The sequence below is a fragment of the Nilaparvata lugens genome, chromosome 3 (assembly GCF_014356525.2).
Source record: "Nilaparvata lugens isolate BPH chromosome 3, ASM1435652v1, whole genome shotgun sequence".
Classification (NCBI taxonomy): Eukaryota; Metazoa; Arthropoda; class Insecta; order Hemiptera; family Delphacidae; genus Nilaparvata; species Nilaparvata lugens.
In genome coordinates this window covers 39,771,058-39,794,972 of record NC_052506.1, presented here as the reverse complement: position 1 = coordinate 39,794,972, position 23,915 = coordinate 39,771,058, and the positions used below count along the sequence as shown (strand labels likewise).

Genomic DNA, 23,915 nt, shown 5'->3' with positions numbered 1-23,915 from the left:
CCCTTTTCTACCTTAATTCTTATCAGGTTTGCAAGTAGACGTAGAAGAGTTTGTTTTCTAATAGCATGTTAATTGGTGTCCAACTTATGACATAACAAAAATAGTTTTTTTTTAGTTTAGAGGCGCTAATCACTGTTTTCTTCCAAAAACGAGATATTCTTCAAGTCATAATAAAAGGAAGTTTTACTTTCGTCTTTCACAAGAATTTTCGAATTTTCAGTCGCACGCTCTCAGTTAAATATCTCTCATATCAATACTCAACCACATTGCTTTCAATATCTAGCTGACTACGCCTTGTTTTCCCTTTGAATTAATTAAGTTTCTATTTAGTTCTATACAATTACACGACGAGAGCACTTGCTCTCTTGTTATTCGGTTATCGTAGTTAGTGTGAAAATAATGTTTCAATTTTTTCAGTCGCCTAATCACTTAACTCGCGATCTATGACAAGAATGATGCGCATTGTTTATTAATCTTGTAGATCTAGATGTTCGTTTGAACGATCCTGGAGAAGAATACGTAGAAAGATTTGACATTTTAAGAAACAACAAATTGTTTAATTCATGTATGAGAAGTCCTTGTTAAATTAGAACAGTCAAGTTCTGAATTTAAATAAATTTGTTACAGTTTTCAGTCTCATGAAAAATGGCGAATGATTGATTTTATGTTGTTTTCAATGACAAATTACTTGATAATAGCTCTGTTGGAGTTAAGACTCTTCGTTCCAAAGTAAATATTTAAATGAATTTACTTTTTTGGTTGAGAAATTCGTAATGCATTTCACTCCTGAGGAGGATCTTAATCAGCCTGACACCGGAAAATTAAGTTTATTCAAATATTTACTCTGAAACAAAGAGTCTTAAATTCAACAGTGAATTGTTATTTGGCATTTGAAAAGAATGTCGATGGTTGATCTATTTTGCAGGAATCATATATGCCCAGGAATAAGTAATGTTCTATTAATTTCAAGCTTCTACGAACATTTTGGTATGCATACAGAGCGGCACCATGAATACGATACCGATGTCAGCTTGGAATATGAGGATTTTGAGACTTACAGTGACTTCAAGTGAGTTTTTATTATGATAAATTATTAAAAATAACTACAAATGTATCATTCGACTGTTTCCCGAATTCCTTGTGGGAGCTTTAACCCAGTGTTTAGTTTATGAATATGGAATGAAAAGCATACACAATTATAAAATAGTGGCAAAATTTATCGTCTAGTCTCAGCTATTTATACTTTAAAAAATAATGTTCATTTAGAGTAACAATAATAAATTTCAAAATACTTTCATTGCAATATTGTGATGGTAGGGTTTTGAAATGAATATTGTATCTATAACGTACCGAAACTATCATTTTCAGCTTATGATATTCTAGTTTATTTTCAAAATGGTTCGTTATTTCAGATTATTTTCAAGATGGATCGGAAATCATATAAAACCAACCTTTTATTCCCAAAATAATGAAGCATCATTATTCAGAAATAATATGTATTCTAAATTTAAGATAATGAAAAATGTCATTCCTAATAACATATTTTTTGCACAATTTTCAAATAAATGTTAATAGAATTTCATAGAACTTTCAAATATTCAATTTTATTTCTGCTGTATTTTAATCTATTTTCATTCTATATTTTTATAAAAGGCTAAGCCCCGACAGACTGCAATCACACCACAGTCCAAACTATCGATATCTATAAAAGGCTAAGCCCCAACAGACTGAAATCACACCACAGTCCAAACTACTGAGCCTATAAACTTGAAATTTTGCACTTTTTTCTATAAAAGGCTAAGCCCCGACAGACCGAAATCACACCACAGTCCAAACTACTGAGCCTATAAACTTGAAATTTTGCACAATTATTTATGGTAGCCTGAAAACATCCACTAAGAAAGGATTTTCAGAAATTTGCCCCCCTGAGGGAGCTGGGGCCCCCAAAAAATGTTGTACTTTTTAACCGCTCATTGCACAGAAAAGTCATGAGGAACTTTTCTGTTTAGCTACGAAAAAAATTAGATCTATGCAAAAACATTCCGATCAGGAGCACAGGGGGGGGGGGTTAAGGAGAGGGCATTTTTCGAAAATGTTGTTATAAAATCACACTACAGCTCAAACTAATTGGCCTACAGACTTGAAACTTTGCACAAATATTCTTCAAACATGCTGGACGTGCACTAAGAACGGATTTTGAGATATTTTGCCTCTAAGGGTTTCAAAGGATGAAAAAGGATCCTATTAAATAAGGTTATGAACATGATAAGGTGAACGCCATATGGAACTGAGATAATTGACATATGATATTCTAACATATGTTGTAATCGTTGGAAAGCTTAAAATAATCCTATCTATCAGCTGATCGAATTCATTTTGTGTTTAACGAGAGCGCGAGCTTGCCATGTGTTTGTTCCATTGTTGTATGCTTGGACAGTTCGGTTTGCGCCTTCTATCAGCTGTATAAATGGAGTCTACTCATACAAAACATTCCGATTAGAACAGAGCACAGAGATTTTCTTTGGTAAGGACTTTGTTGATAATTCTTTTTTAAAATTCAAATTTTATTGCCATAAAAATCACATTGGAAACTTTCTTTATTAATAGACAACAAGATTTCAAAAACAAAATGTCAAACATATACCTACATGTATTTGTAGCATAGCCAGAAAAAGACAAACTTAAGTACTAACCGTGAGTTCATTCAATATAACTTATATATTTTTTTGTTAATATTTTGTGAAAAAGTACGAGTAGATGAGAGATGTGAGTAATTCATGATATTTGATCCAAATGTTTATTCATATTGTAGTAGTCGGGATCACTGCAATCTAAAGTTTTTTATTCTGTAGCTAATAAATTTCATACGTATTGATTGTCCATAATGTATCCAGTGTCATGGCTTACTTTAGATAATTATATAAATTATATCTAGGCATAATAGTATACAACAAAATTCACAGAAGAATTGATATCTAAGTAATGATGTAAAGCATGGTCGGCCTGAACCACAAGTTGCCATATTGAACGTGTTCCGGCCTTCTATCTATAGTAGGCTATGCCAGTGTCTATAATGGAAGTGATTAAACTACTCAAAACTAATGGCTTACTGGTCCCTCATAGAATTTATAATATTCCAGGTGATTGAGCCTGTCGGTTTTCAGCGTTGACTATTAATAATAAAGCTTTATTTTTACAACTAGCTTACCCGGCGAACTTCGTACCGCCAAAAAGTTAATGTATCTCATGTCACACGTGACTTTATTTGGTAAATCATGAAATTTATCTGACAATCAATATTTTTATTTACATCTTAATACGGACTTCCTATGTGTGCTTAGTCATGCAGCATTCATTATTCCGAAAAAATTTCTTCTCAATCAATTGGTAATAATATCTATTAGTAAAGTGTTGAATTAAAAAAATATGCTACACTATAACACACGCACAGACATTTTCCAGTTTCTCAATGATAGGGGAGTGATAATTATTTTTCCTACAGATACCTTGAAAAGTGACCATTTCTGCACTGATTGCAGGCTGCAAAGAATCACTTTTCCGCTCTAGTGCGCAAAGTATTACTTTGCGTACTCCAGATTTGCAGCATGACAACGCAAAATAGTTAGTAGGTTATACTACTACCAGTGCAGAGCACCAGTGCAGGAAAATAAGAAGTATGTTGGTAACAATGTCTGTGGTTAGATAAGAATCATCAATGACTGTATGGCTACATATTTATGATAAAATCCCAATCTAGAAATCTAAAACAATAATAATGTTAATCTTAATCTTAATTAAATAATAACTTCTCATCATTTAATAATAAATAATGTTTCTTTTCTATTGACAGTAATAATTATTTCAACTCCAAGCAATGAGAAATGTAGCAAACACACATTATGAAATTCGAATTTTCAGGTTAAATAATTACTGTTCTAAATCCATGTCAATAAAATTTATAAAATAACATTAGAATATACTACAATGAAATATTTTCTGTTGTCTATGTTATTTTATAAATATTTTTTAGTTAACTTATAGTATTTCTCGGTAATTTTAGTTAACCATAAATCTAAATATCTGAATACCGTTTTTAGCTGGATGAAACAAAGTTATGTACGATTCTTCCCGCTAGGTCGCGCGCTTGTCGGTTCAGCCATCTTGCAGCCATCCTAACCAGCTGTTGGTGTGTATTTTGAATGCGAATTTTTTGTTTTATCTGTATTTTTTCTGATTTTTGAATGAATAAAAATGAGAACTTTGGCTGAGAATGTTCAACTTCAATTGGATTATTAATTTTTAAATGAATTAAGGTTGTTATTAATTGAAGCATCACACACACAAACATTTGATGGATTTCAGCCATCATTTTATCCATAATTACCCACTTTTCATATTCAATGGTAACTGAAGGAAAAATTTAATGTGAAATACGTGTGCAAAGCTCCTCTGCTGCACTCAAGAAACCATAAACGTTTCTTTCGGTGCAGCAAACTGTCACTTTGCGCACTAGTTGCACAAATAACTAGTATAGGTCTTCTAAGAAACCATTATCTACAGCTGGTACCAATGAACTACATTCCAACTCCAAACTACCGTTTTAATACCAGTACACAATTTATCACAGGGTGACGTGTTTATTACTGCTGGTAACTTTAGATGCTAAATCATATTATCACAACTATGATCTTGAATCATGATCATCTTTCCGTTTTTCGGTAGCTGCTCGGCCAACAATTTCAAAACATAGGTCTGTAAAATGGAGTAATAAATAATTATTATTGGCCCCCCCTTTAAAATTCCTTTTCAGAAACCATCCCCAATATTCACATAACATATTCCCAAAGTATGATGCTGTTATGTCAAGTAGTTTTCAAGTCTATAGGGAACAAACAAACACACAACACAGACATTCATTTTTATATAATAATAGATTTACATTCGGCTCAAACAAAAGCCTCTCTAAATGGAGGTAGAATGATAAGGTTGACAGCTTTCAGTACTGTTGTTTTAACATTTTTGTTTTCAAATCACTTTCAAAAAGTTCATCTAGTACCTACTATTGCGTTTGAGACACTTCTGGCGCTATCATAGTTTCACCACTATTCTGTTCCACAGACCTATCTCTTGCAGTCGTTAACTATATCTATAGAATAAGAGAGAGTAGGGTTGTGTTTGTTCATGTGTTCGTTTGTTCGCATCAAAACATGTCAACTTGTGGATTGCATACTGGAAAAACGGGAATGATTTAGATCTACAAATTTTGCACATAGATTCTAAAAATATCAATCTCATGCACCTCGAAGCCCAAATTTCAATTTTCCTTCTAGATTTTTCATAATAATTAATGTTCAAATTTCATTTATTGGACATACGATTTCATACAGTGAATTCACTAAATCATATGATAGAAATTTAATAAAAAAAAACAGCTGTTTTATTATTGCTTCCTACCTGATTCCACTCAACCTCAATAATATTGTTTTGATAATATTGATAAATATTTTTAATAATAATATTATTATTATTAATATAATAATAGTATTGTTTTGATAATTAATAAATATTTTTAATTTTACAAACTCTGTATAATAATATGGTGAATGTGAAAGAGCTGCATCAAAGAAATTATCTCAAAAACATATGTTTAAGCTGGGTATTCCTTTCAGCGTAAATGCTGTCCTCGACCACGACAGGGAGAGAATCTCAGATTGGGTAGATATCAATTTGCCTACATAACCTAAAAGATCATGTTCAATTATGTTTTAATGGGGCAGGTTGAGCTCAAACTTTTCTATACTTTTAAATGACAATGTGTTTCTAATAATATAGAAACTAGCTTACCCGGCGAACTTCGTACCGCCAAAAAGTCAATGTATCTCATGTCACACTTGACTTTATTTGGTGAATCATAAAATTTATCTGACAATCAATATTTTCATTCACATCTTAATACGGACTTCCTATTTGCTTAGTCATGCAGCATTTATTATTCCGAAAACATATTCTTCTCAATCATTTGGTAGTAATATCTATCAGTAAAGTTTTGAATCAAAAAATATAGATAGGTTAAATCAGTGTTTCAAAGATGAATTTAATGTTTTCATAGTTGCTGATTGTTTTCAATAGATGGTCCAGGAAATATGCAATGTACGATGAATTACACAGAATTCCATCTCTCATTTTAGGATGAATATAAAAACAAACAAACAGACATAGATAGATTACAATGATCCATGATCCATAATTAATTAACTTGATTAAAAAAATTTACATTAAATAATTATTTGATGAAATTCAAGTTCAATTGTAATGAAAACAACTTCATTCAAAAAATAATTTAAAATAATACGTTTCGAGGGAAAAGTTGAAGTCTTGGGATTCAAACCTAGAATCTTTCGCTTTAAAGCGAAGTGCTTTACCAACACGCCACGACTGTGGTTGGAATTGAATGTCTTGTAGCAACGTTATAACCTCCATCACATTATCCTTATTCTTATTTTGCTACTTAGATAAATAGTGGTATATTTCATTTGAAAAAAGATTCAATTCATTCCTGTCTTATAATTCATAACGATATTCATTAATTTTCGCATCTACGTGTGAATTGATACAAATAAATTGAAGAAAATGCCGGCAATATTCAAATATGCTATTATATTTTAGGATGGACCGCGATTGAATTCGCCCCCAAAAACACATCTACAACAATGTAGGTATGCCGTATGATGTTCCATGAATGAATTTGAACATTAAATCTGAAAAATCTAGAAGGGAAATTGAAATTTGGGCTTCGAGATGCACGAAATTGATATTTTTAGAATATAAATATGTGCAAAATTTGGAGATCTGAATCATTCCCGTTTTTTCGGTATGCAATCCACAAAGTTGACATGTTTTGATGCGAACAAACACAACACTACTCTCTCTTATTATATAGATGTTTGATTCTTTAATAATAAAGACAAAAAAAGAAAAGTTATTATTTGATCAGCTGTTTTAGCTCACTTGAAATTTGGACAATATGAATGTCAACAATGCTTCCCGTCGTCGACTGCGGAAATTCACGCACAAACGAAAATGCACCTTTAGAAAAAACATAGTTTTGAAACTTCGTTTTTCTTGCAATGTATAGACCTACACGTGGCATGGATTAATTATTTTTCAGCTAGAACAGTTTTTTGAGACAAAGTGCTAAATAAACGTCTACAGTTTTATCAATGCTGTATCGGCAATATGAATAGGCATGCATTTAATATGTCTTTGAATAAAGGTTTTGATATTTTTACATATAATTATTCTCTTCCATTCTTATTTAATGACAATTCCAAAATTATTCGAGCCCTGATAGAATGATTGACTCACTGTACAGTCAGTCGAAAATTTTAATATTGAAATGAGGGGTATTTTGACAAACTGAACAAAAAAATAAGGACCTATGCACCTTTTCGATATTTCTTCAAATGAAAAATGAGTTTTGTGGGTTGTCAAAACTCCCCCTAAAAGGGAAACTATTCAACTTATCCTATCATTTAGTAAAATAACAATAATTTCTGCATTGAATAACATGTTTCTTGCCAACAACAATCGAACTCTTTGTGAATTTAGATATGACCTACATTGTAGATTTTTTATACAATTCTATTAATTAAATACATGAGAATTGAAGTATTTATTCCAGTCAGTTTATGGTTAGTTGATGGAATTGATTATCAATAAAAAAAATGATTATAATTTTAACAGTACAGAATTAGTTGAATGAATTTTAACAGTACAGAATTAGTTGAATGAATTGTCGTTGTACTGGATTCTTGGTCAACAATATTTCAATATTGGTATTCATTATTTTTCCAGAAGTTATTTTATTTGGATTAGAAAATATTTATTAGGTCCTATCAATTTATCATTCGTAACAATGTATTGTCCAAAACATGAATTTAATCAAAATAAAAAAGGCCCATATACTTCTGTATTCATGTTCGCGAACGTGTTCGCATGTTTACACTTGTGATGGATAGCCAAAATTGTAGAGCAAACTGCACTGCGAATTGTAATGGAGGACTCTGATTGGCTGAAAATTTCAGCGTGCGGAGTGCGGTATGACGAACAGTTAAAACTGAGGCGAGCGGCACGGCGAACGGTTCGGAGTAGGGTATGGTCACGGTATTTAGATGAAAACGGTAGGGGTCATGAAATGTGTGCGCAGTGGCCAGCCAGCTAGATTGCGTCATCGCCACCAACCGAGGTTTTTAACACCTATTAGAAATTTATGAAACGTATTTTTGTTGAAAACAGATGATTGGATATAAAATGACGTCAGCTACACCGGAAATTTAGCACAAACATGCGCGTGACACCTACCGTCTTCTTCTATATACCGTGGGTATGGTGAATGTTTAACAGCTGATTTTTAACATGTGTGGTCGCACCTTTAGATGTTACAGGACATTTATACAGATCACAGGCCAAAGCAACATAATAATCTATAATATAATAAAGGAAAGAACTGGCTCATTTATACACGTACGGAATAGGAAAATTATGTTTAACACATAATCACGTCTTAACTACTGGACTGATTAACTTTAATTTTTGCGTATAGATTCTTAATTAACCGATGATGGTTATAGGCCTATTTCCGATTCTTCAAGATTTGATAACATCAAGTTTTCAGTTTGTCAAGTTTTCAATTTCTCATGCTTCCAGTTGTTGTATGAAAGCAGCTGAACATTTCTTTTAAAAGGGAAATTAGAAGATAGGTATGATTGGGAATCCTATTCGAATAATAAAAACAGGTTTCCCGTCGACCCAAATTTCGTCCACCATTTTTGAGCAGCCATTTTGAATCCAACTTCATTTTTTTTAAATTGGAAGGTGGTCATATATGATATATGATCTCGATACAGGATTTCAAGAGAAAATATGGTGAGAACCGCACATCGATATCTCAAATCTTTCAAAAGTTATTCTAATTCAAAGATACTGATATAATCCATATATCTATCATCTTCTATACTATATTGAAGGAAAGAACTGGCTTATACACGTATACCACCTCTAAATGATAGGAAAATTATGTTTGACGCATCATCGCGTCTGAACAACTGGACTGATTTACTTGAGATGTTGCATAAAAATTCTTAATTACCCGAGGATTCTTATAGGCCTATTTTCAATTCTTCTAGATTTCATCACGTCAATCTTTCAGTTTGTTAAGTTTTAAAATAGACCCTTGCGAAGCACGGGTTACCAGCTAGTAACTTATAAATTTATTTATTTACAATGCAAATGACAATAATGTAATAACATTGGCAGATAAAATAATAAGGTAGTCCTTGTGCTATTTTTCTTCCAAATTTGTACCGTACGTGACAAAGTCAAAGTTAAGGTTAGAATTAATTTCACGTGTACAATTTTTATAAACTTTTAGTCCAACATAAATATCACAGTAGCCTAGTGTTCTTCATGATATTCACTCAGAAATAATTGAAATTATTTTTTCAATTTATTGTCTAAAGTAGTTGGAAGAACGTATTCTGGCTTCTCAGGAGTTTCAAAGTCAAGGATAGCTGTTGCATGGTGTGCCACCAAAGCCAAAAAAAATAGCTGGGGCCAAAAAAAATTATAGAACGCTTGAAAAATTTAGTGCTGCAAGCCTCATGATTATAAATAGTGAAAATGACAACCTCGTCTCGATTAATCCAAGCAGTGTTGAATTGCAGCCTTTCTTAAATCAACCAGCTGCTTACAGTTGAAATAATTCGGTCAAATAACTTCTAAATTGCCAGCCTTTAGCATACAATTTAGTACACAATGCACACCATGTCGCCGCTCTTCTAACTTTGAATATTCATTAGATTTTAAAATACAAACTTATTGAAACCGTATATTGTTAATGCAATTTTATTCTATTTGTTTCAGAGAATTCTTCTACGACATCTTACCAGAATTTGAATCTTGTGGTGCTTTAAGACAACTGAAAGTGTGTTGCAACTACGAACCACATTTGAGGGGCAATGTTTACGTTGAGTACTTGAACGAGCGACATGCTCTCAAGGCCTACCAGCTGTTTCAAGGCCGCTACTACGCTGGTCGGCAACTCAGTGTTATGTTTGTCAACATCCCTTCATGGAAAAATGCACTATGTGGTTGGTAACCAAGTATCCTTCTCTGCAAAGCAAAGCAAGCTAACAATCAACAATAATTCCTGCCATAAAATTGTTTAAATTAGTGGATTTGTTAACTGGAAAAATCATTTTTTTCTTTTAATAATTTTTATTGAAAATATGAAAACTTTTGGAAATAATCTCTCTAGTTTCGAGTATAAATCAAATGAATTAAAGAAAGTGCCCAATTCACAATGTTAGTATACATCGTCTTGCGATTTATTTCTTGTCTTGTGCATATTGGACTGATTATTTCAATGTTGTCCAAGTATTTGCTGTTTCATTTTTGGTTTATTTATTTATGAAAAGAATTTGAATTTGAATTTATTACTCATTGTATTGAACGAGTAAATTGTATTGAATGAGAAAAGTTAGGTTTGCAGGTTTGTGATTTGTCTTCGAGCCTGTTCACATGACAGCGATTTACGTTCGGTTGTCGCGCGGTTGACAAACCGAGCTATTGCCAGGTATAGGGAAGCACATGGTGCCGTACACATGCATCGCTCGGTTTTAGTAGTCGCCGGCGAATCGCGGCGGTTGTAGTCTCAGTCTCGGTTGTCGCTCGGTTGCCGGGCGGCTCGATATACTAGAGCAGGCATGAGAGTGTACACATGTCTTCAGTCAACCGAGCGGTTTCGATCAGAGCAGTGATATATGTTTAAGAGTAATATAGTGATTAAGTACATAGATTAAGATATTAAGATTGAGTACACAGATGTTGTACCTAGTAATTATTTATCATAACCGAGCGCAAACCGCTCATGAATCGCTGTCATGTGTACGAGGCTGGCAAACCGAGCGATTTGCCAATCGAACGACAACGGAGCGTAAATCGCTGTCATGTGAACAAGCTCCTCAAATTTTACAAATACGTTAAAAATTTCTCAGTCATCCTATAAATTTACCAAATGAAGGCGGAATTATATTTGGGTTGGATAACCTGTTTGGTCTGTGGTTTATTATAAAGGATAAATCATTTCCAAATAAAAGGGTTCCTCAAAGTACACAAACTATCAATATTTGAGCTTTCTCTATTCATTTTATTTATTTCATTTATTGTGCAAAACACTATAATCATTTTATGATTATGATCATGGAGGAAAACTAGGCTTAGGAGTCTCTACCATTTCTCTCCAATATTTTGATAATAAGTTTTAATGTTGTCCAAAGTATTATTAGGTTATAAAATCGCACATCACTGCTTTGCGTCTAAATTTTAAGAGTAATTATTTGAAAATTTTGAAGGTCGCCGTAAGAAATAGATCAAATGAATGTACCACAGAAATCAATACCAATTGAAAAATTGATAAATTTTCAACTTATTTAAAAAATTAAAAGACAAATCACAAGCCTACAAACCTATCTTTTCTCATTTAATACAGTTTACTCATCAATACAATTCATTTAATACAGTAATTATTATCATCTTCTGTTAAGTTCAACGTTTTAAATCATATTTAATTGTATTACTTGATAGTTTGAATTCCCTTTGATATCATTTGAAATTTGTATAGTATTGATTATGTAGTAAGATGTGAATCATGAAAATAATAGTGGGAATAATGGATGATGATTGAGAATGAATTAGAGGTTATCTCACAATTATTAATAATTTTTCATTAAATTCATAAGTCGTTGGATGTATCAAAATAGTGACAATGTGAAAATTCCTCACTGTTAGGTGTTAAGGTGTATTTTGTGAATCATGACAATAATAGTGGGAATAATGTATGATAATTGAGAATGAATTAGAGGTTATCTCACAATTATTAATAATTTTTCATTAAATTCATAAGTCGTTGGATGTATCAAAATAGTGACAATGTGAAAATTCCTCACTGTTAGGTGTTAAGGTGTATTTTGGATAGACTGTCATACCATGATAAATAAATGACCCCAAAATTACTTCAGTTTATTTTGCAGTCATAAACCATTCTTGTTTCACAATAACTCCACACAGTTGCAAAATCATTTGAGTATAATTTCCTTAAGACTAAAATTTCACCGCAGTACTGTTTCGACAGAAACAACACTTCATGAGCAGTGAACGCTATACTGTACCATGAATCACTTGTAAGTAGATCTCACTGCCATCTTAGCTTGATTTACATTGGGTTTGTATTCTTTTATATTATTAGTGGTTGTGTGTTTTGAAAAGTTTCATGAAAATCATGGTAATTTCTCTTCAAATGCACAAATTCTATATTAAAAAGCAAACAGTGTTCCAATAAGCACTTTAATCAATCATTTTAGCCGGGCCAATTAATCAATTTCTTTAAATAAGTAGATCAGTGACTCTTATTGAAACTCTATCACTCATTGTGGATTGTAACGTTTCAAATCAAGGTCAATGGTAAACCTTAACACCAAGGAAGGTCATCACTACCAAACACACACGATTTTCAAGGTCCAACAAATGTTAAAATTTTTTCAACTTTCATCGATAATAATGTTGATTTATTATTTCTTGTTGCAGTTCTATTTCAATAATATATATCTTGTAATGAAAATATACAATTGAATTGCCATTCTGTGCGGCCACACTAAAATTATAAAAAATTGATGTTCCACTATTTTATTGCGCTTGATTGCAATCAAGCTGATGTGCTCAATCAATGAATCAAACGCAATATGATTCAACTGTTCACTTGAACTTTACACACAAATTAATACTGTCAAAATTTATATATTATTTTCAAGGACTGTTTCACAAGCAGCGTTGTCCAAAAGGGAGGCATTGCAATTTCCTACACGCATTCCGCAATCCAGGAAACGCATTCAGAAATGCTGACTTCGACAGATCTCCTCCCCACAGCTCCACGAAATCAAGGTATATAATCAATCTTTAAATTTGCTGTTACAATTTTATTTTATTGAAGTTGTATCCTATTGTATCTTCTATGATGATTGAATGGTGTGCATTAATGCTATTTATAACGAGCATTCCAACAAGCCGAATGGATCAACTGGGATCAACGTGAATAGTGGAGTGGTGAGGAGTGGTGGCTCGTGATTTTGGTAAAGTGTTCAAAACTGCTAATATCTGGAATGAACACCTTCAAAATGAGGAAATTCACAAACAGCATGCATCAAGTGGTGATCCTAAAGGGGTGAAATCACCTGATTTATCTCTGACAATATTCACAAGTTTTAATCAACATTTCAACATTCTACAATGATATGACTTTTTCAATAAATTGCATTATCTACTGTACCATAAATCCTGAATAAAATAACAATAAGTGTATGTTTCAGCCTATTTTCAGTATAGTTTTCAGTGTGCTTTCCACTTATTCGGCATGCTATGTATCAACTTTGTCTAGTAGAGTAGTTTTCGCGTTCATTATCATGAAATTTATCTTGATTGAGTAATTGAACATGTTATTGGTGTATGGAGAGTGTGGATGCAATTCAAGAGAGGCAGAGAGAGTATACAGGAGACGTTTTCCTGACTAAAAACACCCATCTCATAACAATCATGCTGGGCGGTGGATTGGCCGAGGTGGACCCGTAAGTTGGCCACCACCCTCACCTGATCTTACTCCAATAGACTTCTACTTTTGGGGGGTTGTAAAAAGTAAAGTTCACAGAGAACCTGTAGAGACCAGGGAGGAACTGATTCTCAGAATTCGATTGACGTTTAAAGTAGTGAAGACACGGCCCAACGAAGTGAGACGGGCAACTCGAAGCTTGATGAAACGCAGCAGAAGTTGCATAAACAGAAATGCAACAGGCTATTTTGAATTCTTGTAAGCAGTGAGCAGTGAGCATATGTAACTTGATTACCATCTGAATGATTGCCATCAGTTTTTTTTAATTCTGTCATTCATCTACTTTGAATTATTATTCTATGCATAAATTTTGTTGGATCTTGTAAAATTATATGATTAATATTTTATATAGGATTTAGGCTATGTACTACAGAAAATAATGCAATAATCAGGTGATTTCACCCTATTAGGATCACCACTTGATGCATGCTGTTTGTGAATTTCCTCATTTTGAAGGTGTTCATTCCAGATATTAGCAGTTTTGAACACTTCATCATGGAACTTACCTTTTCGAATTTATACACATTCGAAAGCTTATGAAATGAAGAAATTTGGTTTTTTCGACATTGATTGCTAATCTATTTCTAAGATACCATTGTTGAAGAAATTTACAGTCATGGTTTACTCTATTCAAATTCAATCCAATTCAAATTCTTTATTTGCCATAATACAATACAATTTTTTCAAAACAAAAACACAATTAAAAACTTAATTTAAACATTAACATGAAATAAATAATAATTCTTCTCAAAATTAGCTTATAGGCGTTGCCAGCAAAACCAGAGGTTTGTGTGCTGCAACGAGTATCAATCTTAGAAATCTTAACTTACAAAATTAATAAACCATTTAATCGATATATCAATATTGAAAAAAAAAATAAAATGAAAATAAATAATAAACAAAAGGAGTGCTTTATTACAGAGATGGCTATAGGAAAAAACACCTGAATTAAAACTAAAAATCTATATGGAGGTGACAAAAGATAAGGAGATCAATTATGGAAGAGGTGAGATACATTAACAGATCTTATCCATTCAACTATATTTCTTATGGATGACTTAGTTATATGTTTTACTAGAAAGTGTTGAGGTACCAAGTTAATAAGTTTATTGCTGATGTAAGTGAATTGTCTTCGGCAAACAGTTAAGTCAGTTCTATTTATAATATAGTTCGGTTGCGCTCGGAAGTTGTATGACATCATGTATGGTTTAAATATATTTTTACATTTATTCAGGTACAGTATTAAATTTTTTATATAGAGCTGCTTTACCGTTAGCACGGGGAACTCAACAAACAGAAGATTTGTTGGGTAGCGTCTGGGACGGCCAAGAGCGGCTTTTATTACATGTCTTTGCAATACGAGAATCTTGTTCATGTGCGTATCCAAGGCACCACCCCACACCCTGATTCCATACTGAAAAATGGACTGAGCATATGCCGAGTACACCAATTTCACTATATTCGCATCCCCGAGACCGCTCAATTTATGAAACTTGTATATGACATGTCTCAATCTTCTACACAGACTATCAATGTGAGCATTCCACTTCAGATGACAGTCGAACATAACGCCTAAATATTTAATTACATTCACTTTTTCTAACGAGCTGCAACCACAGTCCTCGTGCCTCACCCGTTGATATGCGTAATAGGCGCAGTCAGGGGAGTGAATTTTAATACCCGTATGTGACCCTTCCCGGGGGGCTGATCTCACTGAGGGTGAGAAGGCCATGTAAACGCTTTTCTTTGCATTTAGAGTTAATGAATGTTGATCCAGCCATGACTTCACAATAGCCAGACCCGATTCCGTCAATCGCTCCACCTGCCTCCAATCTGGTCCGGTGAAAACCAAGGCAGTATCATCGGCAAAAGATATAGTAGTACAGTTATTAATATTTATTTTTAAGAGATCATTAATGTATATCAAAAATAATATCGGTGAGAGGACTGTACCCTGGGGAAGGCCAAACCCAGTCAATATCATGAAACTTGTTTTTTCATTTAGAGTGAGTACCTGAGATCTATTTTGCAAGTAGCTTTCAAATAATTTTAGAACTGTCCCTCTAAAACCTATACTTTCCAACTTATTCAGAAGGGACCTGTGAGGGATGGTATCATAGGCTTTTGCTAAATCCAGGAATACTGCTAAAGTTTTTTTGTTGCTCTGAAAGTTATCTGTAATTATCCTAACTAAATTTGTCATAGCATCCTCAGTTGATTTGCCCTCTTGGAAACCGAATTGATTCTCAGCTAAAAATTTATATTTATTAAGGTATTCTATCAATCGTCGTTTTATAAGTTTTTCAAATATTTTAGATAGATTGCTTATCAAACTGATTGGGCGATAGTTTTCGGGAGCCTTTCTGTCACCTGATTTGAATAGAGGAACTATTTTTGCTATCTTGAAATGAGAAGGAAAATGACCCAATTCAAAACATTTGTTGAATAACACTGACAATGGCTTCGCTATAATATCAGCAATATTCTTCAAACATACATTACCCAGTCCATCCACCCCCGGGGACGAGCCAGATTTCAAGTTTCTGATGATAACTAATACCTCATCGGAGCTAGTTGGACGCATGAAGAATGAATGTGGACTGTCCGCCGCTAAACAACGTAAACGTTGTGCCACCACTGAGTGTTGTACAATATCGATTTTTTCAGCATAAGTTCTCCCCACTCCAGCAAAATAACTATTTAAAATATCTGGATCAATATTGGGCGGTTTATTTGCACGTTGGATGTCTAGAATTTCTTCTATGCAATTCCAAGTTTTTTTACTATTTCCTTTAGAATTAGAGATTATGGTTTTGTAATGCTCAAATTTAGTTTTTCTTATAAGTTTATTTAATAAATTTCTATATGTTTTGTACCTAGATTGTAATTCAATATTGAATGGCTGACTGTTTAGTTTTTTATGCAATTTATCACGCTCTCTAATGGATCTTATCAGCCCCGGAGTTATCCATTTTTTCAGTGGTCTATTTTTATTTTTTATTTTTATCTGTTCACTAGCTGATTTAATATTGCTTATTAACTTACTACAAAATTTATCAATCTTATCATCTAAGTCTATATTTTGATCATTGATGGAAATTTCATTTCCCCAACTTTCTTTTTGTAGCCCTTCTATCAATTTCTTATAATTAATTTTTTCTGTGAAGACCTCTCTTACTTCTTTAAAAAATGTGTTTGGATTTCTCACGTGAAAAGTAGTACAGAAATGATCAGTAATATAGGTTTTCTGTATAGAGCTTATTACATTATCTTCTTTAAAATTTACATTTCTCCAAAATATGTGATCAATACATGTTTTTGTTTTACATGAAATTCTAGTTGGCTTATTCACAAGAGATCTTAGACCATACATCTGCATAAGGCTACTATATTCATTTGCTAGATTACTATTACGCAAAATATCTATGTTTAAATCTCCAATCAAAAGAATATTTTCTGTCTCATGAATGTCAGACAGACTTGCATCTAGCTCATTCAGAAAAAGATCGATATTAGAGGATGGAGACCTGTAAATTGCAAATAATGTTATGAAGTGGTTGAAAGCTTTTAATCTAATCGGAATTATATCTGCCTCTGAATTTTCGTAGTTGAGATAATCTACGTCAATGCTATTTTTCACAAAAATACATAATCCGTTACTCCTGTTTAGTTGCCCCGGCTTATCTATAACTCTATAGCCATCTAAACTGTAATCAAAAATTTTATCATCAGTCATCCACGTTTCCGTTAGAATTATTACATCGTAATTATTTTACAGTTTTCTAAGACGTATACAAACTCATCAAAATTTTTCCCCAAACTCCGTATATTCATATGTATTACATTAAAAGCTTCAATAGAATCTGTTGTTGCATCTATATGAAAATAGGGCTCAAAACTAAAAATATCATCACTCTCAATTGTATCAAAACACTCCAAATCGATCACCTCATCAAAGCTATACTCATTATACATCAATAACCCAAAAGAAAAGAAAATAGAAGAACAAAAAAGTGAAACAAGACAAGATTTTAAATTTTAAATAAGGTTCAAAATTTTAAATAAGGGAAATAATATGAAACCTAATAGGAAAATACAGTCAATAAAACCAATGCACTGCGCAATAATAAATTTCAAATAAGGGAAATAATATGAAACCTGATAGGAAAATACAGTAAGTAAAACCAATGCACTGTGCAATAATAAATTAAGAAAACATTCACATTGACGATCTAATTATTATATTCGTTCAAGTCCTCTTCGTTCATGATTCTTTTTGTTCGAGAATGTTCACTTTTTTTGACAAAAATTTTACAATCACGAACCCAGACGAAAGTAAGCTTTTTATTTATTTTTAGACTTTTAGCTTTACCTAGTAATCGTTTGTAGTAGGGTGAGAGGTGTTCATTCACATAGACGTCTGATCTGGGTAGCTTGTTGCATATATCGGTGGACTTGATGCCTTTCATTTTCCTTGCCGCGGCGATCCATTCAATTTTCTTACTCCTGGAACTGAATTTCGCCACGATAGAAGAAGATCCTTTGGCGGTTGGCATTCTGTGGACAATCGATAGGTCTTCCTTCTTGAAATCCACGTTTATAGATTTTGCGACAGCCTCCATGACGACCAGTAGATTTTCCTGCTTGGTTTCGGGAATACCAACGATTTCTAGATTATCCTTTCTGGTATACTGCTGAAGATCGTGAATTTCATTTTCCAATTTCTGAACATGCATTTTGGTTTCCGAGTTCTCCTTCTCAAGTTCATTGTACTTTTGTTTCAAAGCATGATGTTCGACGGTGAGAGTGTTGATGTGTTCTTTAATTTCATCAGTTTTTGTGATCAGATTTTCCAGTGTTTTGTTGACTTCGTCCAATTTCGAGTTGAAGGAGGTTTTAAGATCAGTTATTTCTCTTCGAAGACTATTGTACAGTTCATCCCATGATTTCCCTGAACTAACTAATACCGTGTCATCTGCATAACAAAATATTTTTCCATTTAAATTGGCATCACATAGGTCGTTTACAAAAATTATAAAGAGAATAGAAGAAAGAACTGATCCCTGTGGAAGTCCTGAAGTTACTGTTGAAAAAGAACTACAGGAATTATTAATTTTTGTACATTGAACTCTATCATTTAAAAAAGATTTAAACCATTGTAGGCCACGCCCCTTACCCCTGTAGATTCTAACTTATTTAATAGAAGACCATGCTCAACCGTATCAAAAGCTTTTTTTACATCTAAAAATAAAGCATTTACATTCAACCCATCGTTTACATTATTATATATAATTCTCATAAAGTCGACTAGTGCACGCTCAGTATCAAAACCTTCACGGAAGCCGTATTGGTTTTTACTAAAAAATTCATATCTATTCAGGAATTTCAATAATCTTGTTTTCATCAGTTTCTCTAATATTTTAGAAAAGATAGAGAGCAGCGCTATGGGTCTATAATTATTCAATAGTAATTTATCTCCACCTTTGAAAACTGGTACCACCACTGCTCTTTTCAAGACTTGTGGGAATACTCCTTGCGACAAACTAGCATTACACAGGTAACATAAAATAGGCAGTATAATAGGAATAATGTGTTTCAAAATATCGCTTGTGAGTGAGTCATATCCTGTCGATCTTTTTGAGGGCATTAATCTAATCAGTTGGAGAATTTCTTCTTCCGTAGCAGGGTGTAAGAAGATAGAATTTTCAGAGATATTGTATTAAAAACCCTATTGTAATCTTCTGGTGAGAATTGATGATTCGGGTCTATATTCCTAAGTAGGTCATCCCTGACATTATTGGGAACACTTATAAAATATTCATTAAACTCCTTGGCAATAGTCGGTGAATCAGTAACAACAGTATTGTTATTCATTGTATAGATACTTTCAAAAGTTTTATTCTTTCTTTTTCTACCTGTTATATCATTGATTATTCCCCACTGAGCAGCTTTGTTATTATGATTTTTCTCAAATAATTGACTGTCGTTTTGATTCTGACCTGTAGTGGTGGATCCATGTTCCATAACACGTTACAATTCTATTGAAAAACATTCTCCTTCAGTAGCATACCGATTTTTCAACTGTTGACTGATTTGAAGCCGGGTTTCTTTGTGAGCATCCGTGAGTTGTCTAGGCACCCATTTTGCACAAGTTTTGTTGTACTGAAGCTTTTATTAATAATGTTATGGACAGCTCCAACACTCCAGTATACTTTTCCACTTATAAATTCAACAGTAATATGCTTATTGTCCCGAATTAACAAATAAATTCGAGATTCGAAAAGTCCCAACTTTGACTGTTTGTCCACCGCGTTGAATGTCACAAACTTTTTCACAGCCACTTTGAAACTATTTTATCCATTTGTAAACGTTTGAACGATTCAAACAATGCTCTCCGTACACTTTTAACATTCTTTTGTGGATTTTACTACCTTTCTCACCTTCTGCGACTAAAAATCTGATCACATCCCGTTGTTCTTGCACGGTGCAATTCTCAAGTGGACTCTCCATTGTTAACTGAGTCAATTTGTTATCATTTTTCCGAAATACGATGGAACAACTGATCAGATGTCATCGCAAGGTTGCCAACTTCATTTCCTGAAAGTTTCATATGGATCAATTTAGCCGTTTTTGAAAACTAGTAATTTGTCTCGTTACTTATTGAATCACCCTTGTATTTCTAAGTCTTGTATGATAAATGGTTTGATCAGTATTTATACCTGCAGTTATCCTGCCCATTCAATTGAAACAATCTTGATAATTTAGAATTTACATTTTAGTATAATTCAATGGTTTGATAGTGCCTGACGTTTATTGACGACTCTAATATCAGGGCTTTTGATGATATTCACTTTGCTTGAAATCAAGATCCGATCAACTGGGAGAATTCCTGTTAACGGGTCCCTAGAAACATCTACTATACAGAGTGTTTACTTCCTAAGTAAGAGAGTAACTCTCTACCAATACTCTAGGGCTTTGTTCTTGGGTAAGAAACGTATCTAAATAGCATATTCAAATTATCCGTAAGTCTTTAGTTACTCACACAGCGGCCATTTTGCTTTTATCTCTTATTTTTTCTAAATAATGGTTAAACATACGAATTTGAAATTTTGCACAATCATTCATAACAACTAGACAAAGCTACAAAAAAATTATGATAATTTTTCAAATTCATAAAACAAAATGTCGGCTATTTAAAAGGTTGTTTCATTTAAAAGCATTTACAAGAATAACGTTTTTAGTAAATTCAATTACTTATCGATTGGTACCTGGTTTTTTAATATTGAACCAATATTGCCTGAGATATGGCAGCTTTTATGACACCGCTGGGGGTTAGTGTTGCAGTGCATGCCAAGGCATGCAGCTAAAGTCTGTGACAACAATGCAACAGTCTCCGTCTGCTTTGTATGTCATTTGTAAGCTATTTTAGATTATTCCAAACAATAATTAATATTACATAACCCTCTTGGTCTTGGCATAAGTTTAGAATAACTGAATTTATTTCACTTGAGTAGAGAAAAATTAGGTAAAGACTTGTTAACAATATGCTTTTTATTTACATCAATACAGAAACTTCAATACATTCTGGAGGAAAATAAAAATACAAAGAAAAAAGAATACAATTAACAGTGGTTGGAGAACATAGCCAAACTTCTTATAATTTGCTCGAAATGCCGTCCACCTGCTAGGATACATGCCCTGAAACGGTTTTCCATTGACTGGGAAATGTTTTGAAATAGCTTACAAATGACATGCAAAGCAGACGGAGACAGTTGCATATATTTTAGATTATTTCAAATAATAATTAATGTTAAATAACCCTCTTGGTCTTGGCATAAGTTTAGAATAACTGTAATTTATTAATCATACAACTTGTTCACTTTACTACAGTGAAAAATGAAATTGAGTTGTTAGTTAGAATTGTGGAGGCTGTGGCCGCCATTCAAGAGGAAAATGCGGACATTTCCCAGTCAGTGGAAAACCGTTTCAGGGCATGTATCCGAACGATAGGTGGACGGCATTTCGAGCAAATTATAAGAAGTTTGGCTATGTTCTCCAACCACTGTTAATTGTATTCTTTTTTCTTTGTATTTTTATTTTCCTCCAGAATGTATTGAAGTTTCTGTATTGATGTAAATAAAAAGCATATTGTTAACAAGTCTTTACCTAATTTTTCTCTACTCAAGTGAAATAAATTCAGTTATTCTAAACTTATGCCAAGACCAAGAGGGTTATGTAACATTAATTATTGTTTGAAATAATCTAAAATAGCTTACAAATGACATACAAAGCAGACGGAGACTGTTGCATTGTTGTGACAGACTTTAGCTGCATGCCTTGGCATGCACTGCAACACTAACCCCCAGCGTTGTCATAAAAGCTGCCATATCTCAGGCAATATTGGTTCAATCTTAAATAAGCAGGTACCAATCGATAAGTAATTGAATTCAAAAAGATTGAGAGACGGTAACACATTTTTGCACGTGGTGCGAACGCTATTTTTCGCCACAAAAAAAAACAATAGTAAATTGGTGAATTACCTACTTAAATTTGTAAAGTGACTCAGCACCAAGGAGTTCCAAAACTATCCACCAGGTTTAGTGGTAAACGCAACAACAATGCTCCTTCTTTCTTAGAGGTTAGAAGTTCTATTATACTCTAAAAATTGAATTAGAATAGTTTATAATATTTTATTTGTATTTCATTCATCCAAATAAAATTATCTTATTGCAGAATACTTTATTCAATTCTAAAAGTATAAACTGATTCATTTTCATGAACAATTTGTAAAGACGTTCACATCTAAATCATCTTATCAGAATCAGCTGACATTCAAGGTTATTTTTCCGGCCTAGGGCCGAAATGTTACTTTTCCGGCGAGCTCGCCAGAAATGGATCGTTTTCGGCCCTCATGTGTAGCATCAAAAACAGTTCATTATGTCCAAGTGTGGCGAAAAAAACATTTGTCTACGACCATGTTATAATGTGCACATTACAACATCACAATCAATACCATATAGCAGGGGTCTTTTCGCAATGCATTTTCAAAACTATACTATAATGAGGATTTTATGCAACGACTTGAACATTATAACACGGTTTTCGGTGCTGGTGGCATCAACATTCACGGTTTCTGATACTAGCAGCAGGTTTCAGTTGGTCAAGTTTTCACTAAATCAAGTATTCAGTTTAACAAGTTTTCAATTTGTCAAGATCTTAGTTTATCAAGTTTTCATTTCATCAAGTTCTCATTCTGTCAAGTTTTCAATTCTTCAGGTTGTAGTTCAATTTTTCAGTTCATCAAATTTTGAGATTCTCTAGTTATCATTTTGTCAAGCTCGGTTTTTCTGATATTGGCAGCAGGTTTCAGTTTGTCAAGTTTTCATTAAATCATGAATAATTCAGTTTGACAAATTTTCAATTTGTCAAGTTCTCAGTTTATCGTGTTCAGTTTGTCAAGTTTACTGTTCACTCTTAGTAGCTTTTTACTTTCCTTGCCCTATTACCAGGTAAGGAAAGTATTGCCATAGAGAAACGATAGCATAAGTAGATATCCCATGGTATAGGGCGTTTATGTCGCAACTTTTACTGTTATCCCAAGCCGATAGTTCACGTAGTTCTTTCCCATGCAGCTGTGTGACGCTGGTAGTCTCTCAAATTGTGCTGTTCATACACTCTCACCCCAACAAAAAAGTAAAAATTGACAATAATCAACAGTAATCGGCTTGAGATAACAGTAAAAGTTGCGACATGAACGCCCTATACCATGGGATATCTACTCACGCTATTGTTTCTCTATGGTATTGCTTTCCCAAAAAAATTAAGGTACCCTAGTTTCATGTTTTCTATACGTTTCATTACTTTCCTTGCCCTATTACAATAGGTAAGGAAAGTATTGCTTTCCAAAAAAATTTAAGGTACCCTAATTTCATGTTTTCTATACGTTTCAAGGTCTCCTGAGTCCAAAAACATGATTTTTGGGTGTTGGTCTGTGTGTGTGGGTGTGTGTGTCTGTGAACACGATAACTCCATTCCTAATTAACCGATTGACTTGAAATTTTAAACTTGAGATCCTTATACCATGAGTATCCGACAACAAGAAATTCAATTCAAAATGGCGAAAAAATGGTGGATAATGACTAAAAAACCATGTTTTTCACGGTTTTATCGAAAACGGCTCTAACGATTTTCTTCAAAT

At 33.2% G+C, this 23,915-nt stretch overlaps 1 protein-coding gene across 4 annotated transcripts in view; it reads left to right on the top strand.

Moving 5' to 3' along the window:
* The window catches only part of LOC111051427 (U2 small nuclear ribonucleoprotein auxiliary factor 35 kDa subunit-related protein 1), a 97,155-nt gene that overhangs the window by 71,143 nt on the left and 2,097 nt on the right, over window positions 1-23,915 (top strand). For 3 of the 4 annotated variants that reach the window (XM_039423774.1, XM_039423776.1, XM_039423775.1), the window contains 3 exons: window positions 926-1,069; window positions 9,922-10,148; window positions 12,867-12,996. In XM_039423774.1, the coding sequence (XP_039279708.1) occupies window positions 926-1,069; window positions 9,922-10,148; window positions 12,867-12,996 (501 nt within the window). Of the gene's footprint in view, window positions 1-925; window positions 1,070-9,921; window positions 10,161-12,176; window positions 12,240-12,866; window positions 12,997-23,915 lie in introns of all 4 variants that reach the window. The other variant, XR_005570762.1, reaches the window with a different exon arrangement.